At 30.5% G+C, this 19,916-nt stretch overlaps 1 protein-coding gene across 2 annotated transcripts in view; it reads left to right on the forward strand.

Annotated features, from left to right (window-relative positions):
* The window catches only part of LOC125065554 (heme peroxidase 2), a 40,585-nt gene that overhangs the window by 10,831 nt on the left and 9,838 nt on the right, over positions 1-19,916 (forward strand). For both annotated transcript variants that reach the window (XM_047673226.1, XM_047673225.1), the window contains exons 2-4: positions 16,420-16,584; positions 17,149-17,309; positions 18,949-19,115. In XM_047673226.1, coding sequence (XP_047529182.1) covers positions 16,420-16,584; positions 17,149-17,309; positions 18,949-19,115 — 493 coding nt within the window. The remainder of the gene's footprint in view (positions 1-16,419; positions 16,585-17,148; positions 17,310-18,948; positions 19,116-19,916) is intronic.

Raw genomic sequence — 19,916 nt, forward strand, 5'->3', positions numbered from 1 at the left:
TACCATAGTCCACGTGTTTGCACCATGACATGACTTGCGTTGTTGACTGCTCTCATTTCAGATTGGTTGCCATAGCCGAAATAGGTTAGAATGATATCATCACTAGTGCCCTGCAGCTTAATTTCATTTGGATTATACAGGTCGGTCAAAAACACAAACAAAGTACATTTCAATAAATAAAGACCGATGCAGTATTCTAAATTGCTTGACATTTATGCTTATTGCTACGTTTATTGTCATATTACGTAGTTATTGTATCGTGAAGTTATTTATAGACCATAAATTTCATCAATACTTGCAATATTATTGTACCTGTTTATTTTATTAGGAAGCCAATATTAAATAACACGATGTAAACTGGAAGAACTAATAAGAATTACAATCAATTTGTTACACTATATATAACAACAATAGGTTAATTTTACATGCCAATAAATAACGTAATAACACACGTACACAAATATACAACAGGATTAAATTTTTTATTTTATGGTATCTGTTGTCAGACGAGCATATGGGCCACCTGATGGTAAGTGGTCACCTCCACCCATAGACAATGGCTATGTAAGAAATATTAATCATTCCTTACGTCGCCAATGTGCTAACCTTGGGAACTAAGATGTTATGTCCCTTGTGCCTGTAGATACTCATTCACTCAACCTTAAAACCGAACACAATAATACTGAGTACTTTGTTTGGCGAAAATACTATTAAAAAATTTAAAATATGAATAATTTGTGTGCTGCAATCTTTTTTTTCGTCTCAATTTTACTTCGAAAGTATTGAGTAAGTTCTTGATATTAACAAAATAAACATACAAACCGTTCAAATTAATAATGTAAACGTAAATAGTAATTTATGGACATGAATGCAGACGTTTGTTGTGGTTTGAGTGGCTATTGACCTAATGTTACGAGCACGTAGACTTAGGTAAGTCCGCGTGTTCAACATTACCGCATAACAACTATTAATATTCTTCCTTCCTCGCCTATTACACAATATTTCACGCTATTACATTTGATAGCAACTCGAACTCATTGTATGTATATCTGAATCACAAATTACAATGCTAATTTACTTTGGTAACCAAATGAAATAATTTAACTATATTTAAGTTTTATTACATAAAGTTTTCTTTACTGAAGTAACTAGTAAACTAGCGAAGTTGATGTTTAATTTTGTCATTACCTTCTAATTGGGGATGAAGCTCCGTCACCGTAACCATATCCATCGGATAGCCGAAATAAAAATCGATCTGAAACAAAATAAAAAATCTTAAAAATCTGTTAATCGTATTTAAATGCAGTAAAATATAATTTATATATCCATTTCAATATCTAGATCCGAAATTACAGCTCGTACCATATATAATCATTATCTACTACTGCTTGCATTTCTGTTGCCACACTATTCTATATTAAATAAAAAATCTGGTTGAATATTTATATCATTATAATTATATTTTTAATCTAGCCAGGATGACCATGATGTACTCTACAATGTCTTTGTCAACTTTAATAATAATTTCATATGTTATATATTATCTAAACTAAATTAATGTATGTGAAACAAAAAGATTATTATTATTAATCTATTCCTGCGCTGTTGAGATGCTTTTATCCACTACTTATATTCTCAACAAAAATCTCTTACTCGGCTCTCATAATACCCACGTGTGACGTCTGACGTATGACGTCTTGGTACAGACAGAATCTAAGGTAGCATGGATGCAGAGTTTATTTGACCGCTCATACGTGTTGCTATATTGCAGTTTGAAGGATGAATGAATAAATTTATTCATCATATATGCAATCATGCAAAGAGGCACATCTTCAATCCCAAAGTTGGCTGCATATTGACCATATAAGGAATGATTTATTGCAATGCCAGTATCACAGGGAGAAATTGACCGCTTAGTTTTTCAGCTGACCTATACACTCAACTACCGAACTATATAAAATTAAAAAAAAAACATCAACATATTAAGTATGCAGCCTTACAGTTGTCTCGTGTGATATATAATCTGACATTTCACCTTGGTAGGTATAAGCGTAATATAAACAAAATTAACATTATATCCTCTCGGAAAACGGGTTGGAACTATCGGACGACCAACTCTAGCACTCATTGACTTCCTGTTACACATTTCCGTCCCTTTTCACGAAATCACTGCCACAGTTTGCAGGAGCGAGAGGAAAGATATTAAACGTCAAAAATTATAAATGTTTACTACTATACTAGTCACAGAATGACTATTAAGATGTACCAGCAATATGATAAAGCTCTTAAATAAAGTATTGTATCCAATTTAATTAACATGTATTAACAGTTTGGTGATTAGTAATCGTTTGATATGGTACTGAGGTTGACGGATAATTAATTGATTACCTTAATATACCAGCTGTATATTTGCTAAAGTCATAAATTACTTTAACAAATTTCGTCACGACATAAACATATAATATCATGATAATCAGTTTTAATTAAAATAAAATTAATTAATAATTTTTATTCTTGGAGCGATTGAAATATTATTTTTTTTGTATTTACTAATGATATTCAATATTTAAAGTACAATGATTGCTTAACAAGGGTGCTTCGAAAATTTTTAATAAGCTATAGAATAAAAGTTACGATGCTTCACGTGTAGAGAGGGACAATGTAACTACTGTTTTAGGAGAGGACTTCTTAGATCCTATGATCGACGTCGTCTGCGCAATTAAAATAATGTATATATACTTCCAGCTGTTTTAAGTATATGTCTTTTAATATCCTGCTAAAAAAAAAATGACAAAAAAGTAAAATACTTACACCAACATGGTATTGAATACGATTTATCGTGAATATACTGCAAGAATTTTTGCAGCTATCCATTTAGATAACTCCTAAATGCACTTCTTATGTAAAACATTTGACTCAATATTATAAGCAAACCCTTTTATATTCTGATGTCCTATTTAATAATATACGCGTTATTCACGTCGTTATTTCTGAATTTATCATCATAACCATTATATTACACGTAGTTACAGCTATTTTGTTGTCAATTGGCTTTAAAACTTTAACCTCAGAGTATATAACGAAGGCTATCGAAGCGATTAGCCTAAAACTTGAAAACTTAATTTATTACCTCGAATCAAAATAGTTACGATATGAATTTAGAATGACAAATAGGACAAAGGAAATACCTTTACCCTTATGACTCAAACGGATATGATTTTGATAAAGTTCAACGACATTAGATGACAGATACTATTAAACATTTCAATTTAATATCATTACCATTTATTGAGCAATGCTTAGACAATATTTACATTGTAAATATAACCGGTACAATTTAAGGAGTGACTTTGTACGTTAGTTTTATTTATGAGAATATGATGCCTTAATGTTTCAGCATTCTCAATCAGTAATTATAAAGTTTAGTGCTACTATATGACTTATAAATTACAATATATCTGTTAGTTTACGTGGAATATGCTTATATGTTTTTAGTGTATTCTTACGCATATAATATAAATACAGAGAAGATATATGTAGTTGTATACTTGGTAGTTCTAAAATGAAAATTGTTAATGGTTAAAATGTTGTTCAAAGGTTTGCTTTTAGTTTTTTCATACTCTTACTAGGTGCCTACCCGATGGAATATCCAACCGGAAAATATTAAATCGTTGGTCTTTTAATTAAAAACAGAAGTCTAAATATTGTCTAATATTATTTAGATAAAAAAAGTTTCATCGCCCATTTAATTAAACCCCTTATGAGATACATTTTGAAAAACTTAGTTCCGCCCTGTATTCCTGTAAAATTTCAGCCTGCGAAACCCACCGTTTTCGTTTGTGCGTTGTATGGACTGGACTTTCATAGTTAAATACAGCACTATTATTCTGTGAGAACTCCCTTCATATTTCACTCGTGAAACCGACTTACGACGACATCCTCTTCTGACACGTATTCCGTTTCCTTTGAGGACTTAACTACAATTGTGTGAAAGACGATATGGTTAGAATGAATGTTACTTGTGAGAAGACGTCCGACAGAGAAGTATGTAAGAAGAAGACATACTGCGCCGACCCCAATTAAAATTGTGGTAAGGGCAGGAGGATGATGAACTACAATAGTAAATATCACATATTACTTTCTGACAATTCATGATCGTTGATAAGAAGCCTAGTTTTTCTTTAAGAAAAACTATAAGTTCATCGAATTAACATTCAAAAACGAACATTTATACAACTCCAGTATATTGTTGGTTGTATACAATCAAGAATTAAATTGCTCAATAGGGTGCGAAGAAATTAAGACAAATAAAACTCAAAGCCACAATCAGCTAATACAATGAAACAATGCAATCGCCTTAGGATCTACTTAAGCAATACTACCGTTTTCTTTTCTCATTAAAGTCAACAGATTTATCTATTTTATTATCATTTATCTATTTATTCACGGTAAATTAAAAATGACATTAATTTATTAACTATAGTAGAATAATTTATAAAGTTAAAAATACAACTTTGAATAATATGTAGTAAGACTCAAAATGTTCCTATTATAATGAATTTGTATTAAATGCGCGAATATAGAATTTTATAGATCACAAAAAGAGGTTTAAAATAATAACAAATTTTAAAGGTATGTTTTTTCTGTAATAAATAACTTTAGAGATAAAATATATTAAAACTATTTTTAAGATTATATCAAAAATATAAAATATCAAAGCTATTGGTGAGATTATTGGTTAGTATATTGTCATGTAAATAATAATAACATTCGGTTCAGTAAGGACTTAAAGAATATACAAAATTTTTCTTGGCCAAATTGCAGCTAAATTAATGTTTAACCTATAAGGCAATTTACTTAATAGGGCTATGTGCGAGCAGCAATAAGAAAAATAACCGTGTTCCGGTATGAAAGGTGAAGGAGCCCGTGTAGTTACAGGCCACGGCCAAGACTCATCATTGATGGCTTTAACAATTATTGGGTGACCCATATGTCAATCTTCCTATCATAAGCAGCCCGTAAATGTCCCACTGCTGGGATAAAGGCCTCCTCTCCCTTTGAGGAGAAGGTTTGGAGCATATTCCACCACGCTGCTCCAATGCGGGTTGGCGGAATACACATGTGGCTGAATTTCGTTGAAATTAGACACATGCAGGTTTCCTCACGATGTTTTCCTTCACCGCCGAGCACAAGATGAATTATAAACACAAATTAAGCACATGAAATTTCAGTGGTGCCTGCCTGGGTTTGAACCCGAAATCATCGGTTAAGATGCACGCGTTCTAACCACTGGGCCATCTCGGCTCTTCCTATATTTCATACCTATCCTTCCTATATTCAATCTTCCTATACTTAATAATAAAACATGTAATAGTTCCAGATAAGAGCACTGTATTATTTTAATTTTACAGATACGAACTAATATCGATTGGACAACGATTCCAACTCATTAGTGTATATTGTTTTTAATCATATAAGAAATATATATATATTTTTATATTTTTTTTTTTTTCGGTATAACGTATTGGTTCAAGAATTATGAGATGACTTCTAAAAAAGCCTATATGCCATAAAATAAATACTAAAAAGAACCCTACTAGTCATTACAAGCAATGAATCACTTAATGGTCTCGATCTCTTCGAAGACGCAATATTACAAAATAAGCTCAAAGAAGTACTTATTATTAATCGGAAATCATTTTCATATTTCGAATAACTCATAATGTTATACATTATTATAATAATATAATAGTTATAATGAGAAAATTATTATTAAATAACAGGAATATTTCTTTTTTATTTAAATTTAATTACACCATTTATTGAGTTTTTTTTTTTTTGCTTCTTTAATCGTCAATTTCTAATACAATTATACACTGTACAATTTATTACAATACCTACATAAATAAACTTCCCGTAAATAAAAGAGATAGGCCCATTTTCCAAATTTAACGATTCTGGATTCTCTTTAAAAACACATTTTACCAACCCGAATAGCTTACTACAAATAAAGAAGGCATAACGATAAATAAAACTGATATTACGTATCCATGCGATATGCTTTTTAGCAAAATCGCATGATACTGGAACTGTTATTAATGCACGATATATTGTTCTACTAATATACACTACTAACAGTTCTTGGTTAATATATCTTTATTAATAATACAACACTAATCCACTTAACTACTTTTACCAAGATTAACTTTACTTCCAAAATTCCGAGTACATCTCCGTCGACATTCAAAATGTCATATTGTCGCAATACCATAATAAATAACATCGATTATTCAAGCTCTCGACCAATGATATCGCGTCGATTTGATTTTAAATGTTGTGTATTTGTCTTTTGCCCTATTGTCGTTGAAATAGACTACATATATTTATTTTTACAATAAAATAAATTAAAAGTTTAATTTTATACGTCAAGTAAAACAAAGGTACATATTCAACCGAATTAATCATTATTCGATTACCCTTATAAAAGATAATAGTGTTATTTTGTAAATGTTTTGATATACAAAGTTCGACAGTGTTGAAATTTATTACCTTAATTAGGGTACTAGTCGTCACATTTATACCGAGTTCAGTTCCCACTCAAATTGAAGTTGAAATAACCCAATCATTTCTTAGTGAGCGTCTTCGTCGCGAAAGGAATAACTATGCTAAATTACAAGACAATTGGATCTATAGTTTCGGAGATCCCGTGGTGAGTCAGTCAGTGGTATTTCACTTATAAATATATATATATATGTATATAAGTCTGTTGTTGATTTTTAACCCTCATCTCTTATATCTAATAAAGAGCGTTGGTAAAATATCAAACATATTACTCGTATGCAATATTATAACTGACATATGAGGACCCTATATGTGATTATGTATTGAAATAATAAATTAAAAATAACAATAAAACCAGGGACTACACAGCTTTTACTTAAAGGTTACTAGTATATAAATATAATATTCATTAAAACTACCAAGAATTCGGTACTTTAATCAATATATATCCAAACATGGATATCGACACCATAAAGGTCGTGCGTACTATTCACATGTTAGGAAGTAATTAGAGGGCAATCAACTTATCTTAGGTATTGACAAGTTAATTGCTAAGTCACTATAAAAACTACTAATAAAAACGGATAAACAAAAGAACGGAACCTACCTTGAATCATCTTTCTGCACACTTAACGTTAATTTTAGATAAATTCAAGATTATTCTTAAAGTTAAGTCGGAATCTTTTAAAAAAACTTTTTATAATTTTATTTTATTAAAATTGTGCACAGTGGTATCATTTTGTGCAGGTCTTTCTGAACCTAGTCAGTTATTCCATTTATATATAAGTTTGTATTGCAGTACTCCGATTCAAATATGAGTAAGCCAGTGGCTGGCACAAATAATCTTATATCCTGTGATTGATGACATGATGACACTGTAAGGGGTAGCTCATGCAATGACAGTATAATGACAGAAGTGACCATACATAACCAAGTAGATCATTTTCTCGACTGCCTCATAAATATATGAAAACAATAAAAAATTGACAACCCGCAGAATTACTTTTGCCAGTCTTTCTCAAGTCAGGATATTTTCTTTTCCGAATCGGATCCCGAATTGATTGTCAAATTAAACATTTGACAATCGATTTTATTAAAGAATTTGAATGATAAATAAAATTAATTAATAAGTTGAAAATAATAAATCTTTATACTTACTACTTTATAAACAAAATTAGGATAACACTAAAAAAAATCGCACGATATTTACGTTTTTATATTGTATATATATAATATATTATCTTTAATTTATCCGTTTATTATTTTATTACTTAAATATATTACATGTGGTAACATGTAAATGTCTTATAATAAGCTTATATTACACACAGCATAAAACAAGCTGTTACATGAGGTAACGTTTTTCCCCGCGCCGATAGATTTTCGCAAGATACAGTTGCCTCATCTGGAGTCACCGTGTTAATCTCCACGAACAAAAGTTGTCGACTCATTATTCATTCTGTTGTTTAAAGATGGTCTTTAATTTTGTCGGGTTGTACCGTCACGTGATTTACCTGCAATGGGTGAGCCAATCGAACATGACAAATCAGTAATTATCACCAGTTTACGTAGAAAATTCGATTTCAAATGCTATTTTTTATTCAACAAAACCATCGTTTCTTTATTAACGTCTATATACTAAAAAAAAAACATGTATTACGTCATTGAAGTAACTACTGGCCTCCTCTCCTTGAAAAGGTTAGGAGCTCAATCCACCACGTTGCTCCAAAGAGGTTTAACGACTGTGATAGATTTTAATTCGACACATGTAAGTTTCCTCAACCACTGAGTTAATTAATCTTCAGCCACTGAGTTATATTTGATACTGTATGTATTTCACTTCAATTAAATTTGATATAATGTAGAAAAAAACCAACAGAAATTAGTCCCCGTTTTGTAACACTTGTGCATGAAATGTATTATTTCCGAGTTCAGTTTGTTTTTCCTACTGTTTATTACTATCGTGCTCGCATAGAGCATTAGAAGTGTAACTTAATAATTACTTATAAAAACTAACTGAGTAATTAAAAATAATAATCGAGTAAAGCCAAATCTTATATCAAACATTGCGTGCGAACGCCAATAAAAAACTCGATTCAATTTTTTTCTTCATTATCTAATTGTGTACTGATAGTTTTGAAAATAAGGATATATGAACAGTAACCATTTAATTTGCATATATTAGAACGTAAATGAATGTAATCTTAACCAATTAACATGAATACCATCATTTTATGTTTCGCAAGCAATTACTTCGCAATACTTATGTGTGTTATTTTTAATCAAATTCAAATAGGTAATAAAAACATTATTGGAACTATTATATATTTTTTATCTGTATTTAAACTTTCCAGTATAATTCTGTGTTCCAAAAAATTAAACCTATATATGAACATTCTCATCTTTGTTTACGGCTTATACTACGCTATCAAGACTGTTTCATGTTATATATAGAGAAGTATATAGCATATATATGTGAAGTATATTCTGCCACATGTGTATTCCGCCAACCCGAATTGGAGCAGCGTGGTGGAATATGCTCCAAACCTTCTCCTCAAAGGAGAGGAGGCCTTTATCCCAGCAGTGGGACTTTTACGGGCTGCTATTGCTAAAAAAAAAATGTGAAGTATTTGATATTTGACAACAGTTTGTCTGTATCTTTTGTGCTTATAAATTCGCTCCTAAGAGTCGTAGGGGGATATGTAACCTGCCTTTCAGTGTAAATAAATAAACTAGATTTAACATTCTAATAATTCAGTAATTAATAAACAATAAATACAAGATGATTTCAGTAATAAATATTGTTGAATTTTCTGAACAATACACATACAGTGAATTAATTAGCTTTAGTCCTAATTCACACATTCATAGCAACGAAAAACTTAACAATTCTCATGTCTATTTTATAGACCTATTCATTAACGAAGCCGTGCCCCCTCTGTCTTATTATTATCGGCGTGTATTAATATGAGTGAATGACGTTAGTGTTTACAAGATGTCTTAGTGTGCGTGAGACGACTTACAGTAAAGTCAACAGACTAAATATTTTTATTTATATTTGTTGCATTTTTTTATGCGCCTTCTTGAGTGAATAGATCTATTTTGAGTAAATAACATGCGTATGATAGATTTTAGAATATGACGTAAGTTTGAATTGCATTTACACTATACATACTTGTAATTCTTGAAAGACTTAATCTCTTTATAGATCGAAATTCAAACTCTATAATGTATATTTTATAAATATATAATTATTTTAAAATAGCTTCAACATTTATATCATAATTAACTTTTTTTTTCTAATTCATTTAGAGCTTACAATTGTTTGACAATTCTCCTCAGTAGATTCATGCTACAAATAAAATAATAATAATAATCAATTAATTAAGTCTATTGTTTTTTCTATGATTTTTTTTTATAAAAATGATTTATATTGTGAACTAAAATAAATTTACAGGGTTTTCTTTCCTATTAGTGTAATTTGATTTACTATATTGAGAAAAAAAAATGTTAATCATTCAAACGATGAGTTTATCAGTCAAAGTCAGAATATAAAACTCTAACGATAATTGATAAATTATTGAATGTTTATTTAAATATATACAAATGTGTAAATATAAATCAAATTTAATTAATCTTTTGCTCGAAATGAGTTATAGGGTAACAGAATAATTTTGTCAGGGAAGTAATAGATGATCATTAAAAACCAATAACCAATGTAATTAATTTTAAATTCATTCATTTTTTAAAAAATATATTAAAAACATAAACAAAACAAAATAAAAATGTTAATATATATATAATATTATAAAATTGCCAAGCACAATTTTAAGCACCATGAAGTAACATATATTTAAAAAAAAACACTTTATAATTATTAACTAATATTATATAATATATAATTAATATTATATAATTGTTCGCACTAACATCGTCATTCGTCAACTATTATTACCTTTGTATTTTCAACAGGAAAAAAAGCACGTAAATTTCACACGCAATTAATAAAATAGATTAAATTCAAGGAAATATCGCAGTTAAAAATAATACAATGCATTTAGTACATCATAAATAGAACATCATTCGCCTGTCGGTGCAGTGTGTTAACTGCTTTAAAAACCCCCTGTGAATACAATTGTGGCGCTTACTTGCGCAAATGGTACCGTGGCGACCTCCAAAATGCCATCCAGTAGTTGTAAGGTATCCTGGTGTTCAGCAATTTGTATGTAAGATATGTTCTCAATTAATTAACAAAAACCTTTTATCATTCATGATAAAAACGAGTTGAGATTACGTATACTCTGTCGAAAAAAAACGACTATATAGTATCAAAAATAGGTAATCAATCTTTATTACCTATGAATTTTTAGGATCATTGCTTTTAATTGTTTTACTCGAGCGCGATGTTTACACCTAAATATAATACTCGTATTCCGCCTCACAACAGAGGTCGTCTGGTCCGACGTGAGGTCATCACCACGTGATTGAAAGGAGTTTTTTTTTTTCATCTCTACGCTTAAGGCAAATCGAGATCGTTTCTAAGTATCCTACGTTGATTTTTAACCGGACGTTGAATTATTAATTCGTATTTCCATCGGTAAATTTCCAAATCGAAGATGCTTTTAGATTTGAAGTTTTTATTTGGGAATTTTTAACGTTTAATTGAATTTAATGTAATATAAATGTCTATCACGAACTGATGAACGTGTTGAATAGATCTTACATTGTAATAGCCAATAGGTACTCAACGTAGTCGTATACATACTAAAACGTTACAAACGATTGGAGAATTCACTGAAACATAAGCCCTATGTAATGAACTTATAGAATAGAAATTGTTAAAACCCGCAACAAATTTAATTCAATAATATTATTATTTCTTACAAAAGCAAGTAGATGAGATAATTATCTTCTCGAAAATTTAATTTCTTAATCCTGGTAAGCTCAATAAACAAAACTATGTTTTTTTTTTTTAAATAGGTATCGGACCTGCAAATGTCACCTGATGTTAAGTGGTCACCACCATCCATAAACACTGGCGCTCTTAGACTCATTAATCGTCCCTTACTTCGCTAATGTGCCACCAAACTTGGGAACTAAGATGTTATGTCCCTTGTGGCTTGTTGGCTCAGTCACCCTTCAAACCGGAACACAACAATACCAAGTATTGCTGCTTGGCGGCGGAATATCTGATGAGTGAGTGATACCTACCCAGACGGGTTTTCAAAAATGCCCTAACTCCAAGAAATGTAATTAATTGTGCGTATATTGGGTAAAATTCTTCCACATGTGTACTTATCAACTTTAACTTTTGGCTTTAGAACAGCATACATGTTCATTCTTCATCAATCTTGAAGAAACTCTACATATATTACAATAGTTACGATTACAATATGATTTTAAATTGTATTGAAGTGTATAAAGTATAATCGACAATAAATCTAACGAAGGCAAAACTCTGTGTATATCATTTGACTGTTTTTGTAACCTTTTCGAAATAACAAAAGGTTATCTTGAGAATCCTCGATCACGTTTACTTACGAACTTCTTCGAAAAATATTGCAATAAAGAACTATTTACTCAATAAACCAATTTCAATTTGAAAAGAAGATCATTAAATGCAATTTCGTGTGATTACATCCCTTATCCGAATTGGAAATTCAAATATTGCAAACATTGTCATTCTAAACCATGCATAATATTAGTTTTCGTGTACTTAAGTATTTATAAAAAAACTGTTTAAAAATAAATATTTGAAAAACATCTTATACAAGAAAAGTTTTTGGGAAAGATCTTTATATTTAGCCTACTCTAATAGTATGTTTTGGTTATGGTATCATTTGGTAAGAGGTAAGCTCAAACTCTAAGGAAGGACATAGGCCATTTTTTTACGCTTAACGCTTAAAGACTTAATCCCTAAAACGAATCTGCGAGCGACATCTAGTACATTATAATAACAATTCCATTTATGTGGATATAGTTTTTAAAGAATGTCAGAGATGCCAATTTTTTTTTAGTTATACTTAACCGATAGACATTGGCACAATTCACTAATGCGCCGTTAACGAGCTGCCAATCAGACGATATCCCTTGTGTGACTGTTCTTACACTGTCTTACCATTCAAACCGATACTCATCGATACAAATTATTGCTGGCTATTAGTAGAATAAGTGAAGTACTACTCGAAAAGCCCCCACCATCGATAATGATAAAACATTAGAACATTAATTGTCCATTTTACGATGATTAGTAAAACATAGTCATCACAGTTATACAATCGAAATTTCCCCTTCGTTTCGTCACAGTGACCTTGCTCAATACATTTTTATCCTATGGTATTCTCACTTCGGTCACGTATTGTTGGCGAATACAACGTACTTTCGTTTCACGTTTTATCAATCGAGGCTACTTATTCATTTCTGTTGCGTTTTTGACATTGGCACTATAATGTTAAGACATTCGGGTCAGTGCCGTAGACGGTTATAACTTATTAGATCTTTAAATGGTCATATATGTAGGTCTGCTATGTGTATTAAGTGGTTCATTGAACTTCAAGATTGAACCATAAATAATGAATGAGTTCTATGTATCAGCTATGACGCAATTATTGAATATGTCGGCTATACCTTTTTCTATCGAACCTGCGTCTGGGAGCTCAATTTATTTATAGTTACTTAAGAATATTAATCACATTTTTTTGAGATCGCTTATAACTGGGTTTTATTTTAATAAATCAACTAAAGGCAGTAAAGGTTAACAGTTGGAATGATTAAATATAAATTATATGACATATTACATTAAGCTATGTGAAAGTCGTAGGGTGACATTGCGAATGTCGAGGCCCTTGGGCTGAGGTCTAGTCTTCAAGGATGTCTATATACGCGCATTTTTGATAAATCTAAACGTATTTTATTTAACATTTAAAATATATGAAGTTGTTCCACATATTTATGAACTTAATATGCTTGTGGCAAAACTTCGTACTCGTAATGTCCGACTTACGATCCAACGTTTGAGATTATTTTTCGCCTATTACATGATTTCAATTTATGGTTCAATTCCACAAATGAAGACGAATCCGTTTCGAAATATAAATATTTTAAAAACAATGGAATATATCTAACAATTTAGATGCAAATGTTAACGAAATGGGGACATCAGGAAAGTATTCACTTGTTATTCAAATTAGATGCTACCCATTTGCAATTGTTTTTAACTTTCTTTCGTTAAATAGTTAAAACGCCTACTCTACTTTTGAATGGTTACGAATTAACTTCTTAAAAAGAAGAATATTTCAACATTTAATTTTCTTCGTTATATTCATGCAATTTAAAATTATATAAATATTTAAAAAGTCGAGTTAAAAAAGTTTTATTATCTTGACTCAAACATACTCATTGGCGGCGCAAAACTAAAAGTTTAAGCTTAAGCTCATTCCAATGCCCTAAAAATCGTGGAAGACTTTATTCAATTTACCCATATGTATCTTTTTCTAACTTTTACCCTTAATTTTGAAGGCGTTTAACCGCAAGGCCGTTGGCGTTGATCTATAAACTTACCAAACTATTATAATCGCTAATTGATTATTTTACTCAAACGTTTACTATTTCGCTAATAGACGTGTCTTGAGCGCGTGTAGATAAACACATATTTCTTTCTGTCATGCTTAGTTTATTTATATATCTAGATAGAGTGCCGCTCGACAAAAGAACTAAAACAAACGAGCCAACTTTGTTGCGGGTTGCGTGACAGCTATGCTTGACAATCGAAAAATACCACATTACTTTAATAGTGTGCGTGTACTTAGTGACCAAACAAAGCAAGACAAAGAAATCATCGAAGCTGTCATTATTGATTTGAAATTCTAAAACTGAGACTGTTACTATAATTATACAAAATTATCCTAACTATTGTTATAATTGTCAAAGTGAGCTAATTTTCTTCAAAACTTCTCAACCAATCTAGAATTTTTCTTTACGCAGGGGAAGTTTAGTAGTAGTTACATTCCGCCCGGGAATCTAGCATGTAATAATCGTAATAATGTTGATTGTCAACATATATATATAATTATATTTTTGAGGCTAAAGAACGTAAACACGCACAGACGTCATGAAAATTAACAGTCATATTAATTTAAATTTATTTTAATTATTTATTTGCATATAAATAGTTAAGAATTTTGTCATATATAATCACGATTATATGTTTTTTTTATGTATATTTTTCTCATATTAATCTAATTCGGAAATTACTGGCATGGATTTATATTTAAAACCTGATTTAAATATGGACTGAAAGGTATAACTATTCAGATAAATGCTGTCTTATTACATAACAAACCTTACTTTGTAATACTTTTATTTTTATTTTTAGTCAAAGGGGTCAGGATCGAACCAACGACTTTCACATCGCTAGGCGGCCTGTAAGCCGTTGTGCTATAGTGGCTTAAAAAACATGTTTATTTTTTAAATTAATATCGATAAAAACAATTTTGAGTATCGAAATATCGAGTTTTTAGGAATAATAAAAACCAATCTTCGACAGATACACGAAATCATTATTTAAGAAAAAATAAAATTATGTAACAAAGTTCTCGTATATATTATTGACGTAATAATGAAAAGCTAATCTTAAATGAATATAAATGCGGTGGCAGACGGTTGTTTTGATATTATATTTAGGGTTTATTACGTGGGTGAGTGTAGCGCGTGACTAACCAGTATTTTGTCACTTCCTGAATCAGAACCAGTCACGTGGATTAACGGCGATCAATCTTGTCGCAATTTAAATCGAACTCATAGTTTCATAGACTCTTGCGCCAAGCCCTTAGTGCCGCTACGATTATGTATTAAACTAGTTGCAATCTGTAAAACTATAACTATACTTAAATAAATAACAATTACGTCTTTATACTATTTAGTTATTTAAAAAAACTTTCAAGCTATTATTTAAAAATAAACTTGTATTTAAATTTTTAATTAATTATTTTTCGCTTTTAATTTATTGTTTTTTTTTTCTAATTCAGAAATATTTCTATTTAATATTGTAATAAGTAAAGAATTATTTTATTGTTTAATTTTTAAATTAAATTCTATCCTCTAATTCTGTAATTTGCATAAACAGCAACCAACCATCGACAGGATTTCTATTTTATTTAAAGGTATAATAACGATGAATTTATAGCCTTATACTATTTCAATAAATAATAGTGCATTAACCTGTAAGACAATTGCTTATCTATATCTATATCAAATATAATCCTTAAACTTTAACATAAACTAAATTGAGTTTCACTTTTTGTCCGAGTCACTTACATCAACTGACTTTGAACTAGGAAACTTTATATCAAGGTTTTGCGGTATACTTTTCCTTTAATCAAAGAGGTCATTCATCTACTTGTTATGTGCAAAATACATTAACATTATTGTTCCGGTTAAAATTGAGTCAATGAATGAACAATATTATTTTATTACTAATTAAAAACAAATTATCTTTAACATATTTAGATATATTTCGAAACGAATCGAACTAGTGTTTGCGTTAGTGTGTTTGTCGGGTTAATTTTTTTTTATATCCCATGGCAAATATACTATTTTGAAAAACACATTTATGTTGTTTATTCACTATAAAAATAATTAAACATTTAATATTTAAAGCTGTTCTAATATCTATGTGTGTATTCTTAGACTATAATAGTAATTTATTATGTAATCTGATTTAACTTGAGTTATTTGTCGAGGAATACATGTCATGTTTGGGATAAAATTAATTATCATTAATTTTTTGGTACAATTTTAAATTAACTTTTAGATATTATAATTCAATTCCAGTAAATAACAGTGATATTTCTATTGCAGGATATGGCGAAGTCTTTTGCTTTTAGCAATTGTATCGATAGAGACACAAGCGCAGAAAACGAAATCAGAAGACAACAGTGTCCAAGCGGTTCCGAGTGATCTACGAAGAGCTGTCAGCGAAGCCCTAGCCTTAGAAAGGCGATTCCTACTAGGAGCTAATGACGCGTAAGTGCAACAGTATTAATCATTGAAATTAATAAATTAATTGAAGGAACAGATTCAGTAAGATGTTTTATGAAGAGAAAGCTTACTCTATACTTATGTGGTAAAGTAAGGTGTAAAAATATAAACTTATTTCAAGGGTTGAGACTATAGCGTAACTAAAAGAAGTAGGAGTCTATAAAATTATTATTATTCCACGGCTGGGCAAAGGCATTACTGCATCTTGAGCTAGAAGAAGGTTTGAAACTGAATCCACCACGCGGCTACAATATGGATCGTTGAATTTTTTGGATAACCGAAAAATCTATCGGAATTCTTCGACACGTAATGTGTTCTTTTCAGCGCCCAGCATAAGAATCATTATTGAAATAAAAGTGTTTGGCCAAGTTTAAACCTATTATATTCGGGAAACATGCACGTATTCAATCATTTTTAGTGTTAATCAATGAAACTCAATAAAAAATGCAAGTGTTATATATTTTTTTTATTGGAGTCATAGTTAAAGTACTTCACTATATCACACTGTATAGGATAATTACAGCACTAATTTTATTTGTATTTTCTCAGGCATAATTGTTCAGAATCTGAAGAAGATGAAATAAGCAACACACCGTGTCCCCCTAGCAAGTATCGCAGTGCGAGCGGGGAATGTAACAATGTGAGGCATCGACCGTGGGGACGGCGAGGGGACGTGTTCCTCCGACTATTACCCCCAAATTATGCGGATAGTAAGTTATCATTAATCAGTTATCAAACTATCTATATAGTAATAATAAACATTTCTAACCAGTGCCCGATTAACCACGTAGCAAGTGAAGAGCAGCAATTGCTACGGGCCCCGCGCGAAAGGGGGCCTCGCTTATTTAAACACATCTCTGCCTGAGTGTAATTTTTTAAGCAATTTGTGTCGTTCAGTTGTTGTGTATTAGTTTTATATTGTCAGTTTCTTATCAAAATTATAAATTGCCAAGCAATCTATAGTAATTTTCTATACTATTAATTATCCACAAAGATGTAACCTAAATATAATTGTTTTTTAACCACTTCATACTTAAGAACCCAAAGCAGATCAAGCGGTCATTGAAAGCATTTGCAACGGGCCCCGCGCTTGCTTAATCCCGCACTGTGTCTAACATTACCGTATATTCACAATGAATGCTGCTTCTCTTTAAAATATATCAAACCGTTTGAAAAATGTTACCATAAATAATTTCAAATTTTTAAGACGTACTCAACTCGTACCATTTTTAACGGCATAGTATATTATTATATACAGGAAAATAAAATTTGTTGTTTTTTAATTCTTAGTTATAACGTTCTTTTAATATAAATAATAAATCCTTTATGTATCGTCAGACCGACAAGGTGATTAGTCAATTTTAAGATAAACTCGTCGACATAAGCGGATCTTAGGGTACGAGTATTAAAGTTCGTTGCACTGTTACGTATTCTAATTGATTAACGAATTATATTATGTTTTGATAATTAAATATTTCTTATAGAATTCCAATTAAACATTAGATATATTTTTAGTATTAGTAATACGTTGCTTAATATCATTAATTCGTAATTAAAAAAAATATATTCTCATTGATTTTATGATATCAAACGATATAATATCAATGTCTGTTGCTACTATTTTGTTTACACTCTGTTCTGCTCAGTCAGAGCGCAGTTTTAGACTCCTATTTTCTGGTATTTCATGTAAGCGATGTTCATTTGACCTCTAAAGCCTTATCTGCGAGTATTATCTTTATCCCGTATAATTAAACGATTCCTTACTATTTATTGATCGATAATTAAAAATAGTTATGTACGTCACGTAAAATATTTACTTTCTTACATTTACAGTTTTTTCAATAAAAAATAAATTAAATTTTGTTACAATATTAAATAACAATCTTTAAGCGGTTGCCAATGTTCGATCTACTTCGTTTTAATTTGCATATTAGATCGAGACTGAGAAATATGTAGGACAGTCGCAGGTCTTGAACTTTATTAACTATATTTTGTAATAAAATCGCAACGAAAGTGGTTGTGAATGCTGAATTTAATAGTATTATTACAAAAGTTACGCTTAATTTCAATAATATCTAGGCTTTAATAGCATTGAGCTATTGAGCCTACAAATAATTAAATATATTTCGACAGTGTTCCTAAATTATATTCTATATACCACAAAATATGGTAATTTGAGATAGGTTTAATGAAGATATATTTTTAAAAAATACTTAAGTTTTATTTCATGTTTTTAATGGGTACGGATTAACTGGATGTCCGGACAATTAGGAATACGAATAGGCGACACTATATTTTGTATATTTTTCGTTTAAAGCAATTTTTAAGTAATAATTTCTTTTTAACCAGGTATCTATCAACCACTTGCACCTCCTCGTGTTCCCGAACCAGCACTCGCTATCCAAGCAGTTTCACAACTGGCACTGCCCGTGGAACATGACTACGTGACCAGCATGCTTGCAGCTTGGGGACAGTTCCTTATGGATGATCTCATTGCAACAAATAATGGCAACAAAGTAAGGCATTAGATATAAACATATATATTAATTTACACTCTTAGTTTGCCTTTGGTTAATAAACTTAAATATGTATTTTGTACATATTTTATATTTTAAATGCGAAACTCTCTCTGCTTGTTACGTCATTACGATTATGGACTAAATCAATCTTAAAGACATTTGTCATTGAGATAACCTTGGCATAAGAACATTTTAGCAACCAATATAAATAAACTACTACAAACATTTGAGAGACATCTTAAATAAACTCAATCGTTAAATACACTTATTATGTCGATGGAACTCAAATTGCAAAAATTAAACGTAGCCTTAAAATCATACAATGAAAAGTACGCTGGTATTATATAAAATTTTGTACTTAATAGTCGTGGTAATCAATTATACGTCTTGTCGCATCGTGTTTCACACGTCGTGGGCAGCGGTGCGAAGGTCGGCGGACGTAGTTTTTGTTGGGTACGGCCTAAGTTATTGTGCACATGCATAGTTTACGAGTAATCATGCGGCTAATGATGCGAGCTTGTGTTTAGGCTTGAACTTGGCCAAAATTATAGTTAAGTATACTTAATTATAATGATGTCGGTCCATGTGCGCACCTTTATTGAGAAAAAAATAGAGTAATTAGGATATTAACCTTGAAAATGCTGTTTGTCTATTTTTTTGTTAAGATAGTAAAAAGTCACATATATTAGGAATATTATTTTACGAAACAAATTGGTTTTATAATAATTACAGGACTGAATTTAGGTAGGATTTTTCGGTCAGTAGAATAATAACGATGCATTATTATTCTACTGATGG

This window comes from Vanessa atalanta, chromosome 8 (assembly GCF_905147765.1).
Source record: "Vanessa atalanta chromosome 8, ilVanAtal1.2, whole genome shotgun sequence".
NCBI lineage: Eukaryota > Metazoa > Arthropoda > Insecta > Lepidoptera > Nymphalidae > Vanessa > Vanessa atalanta.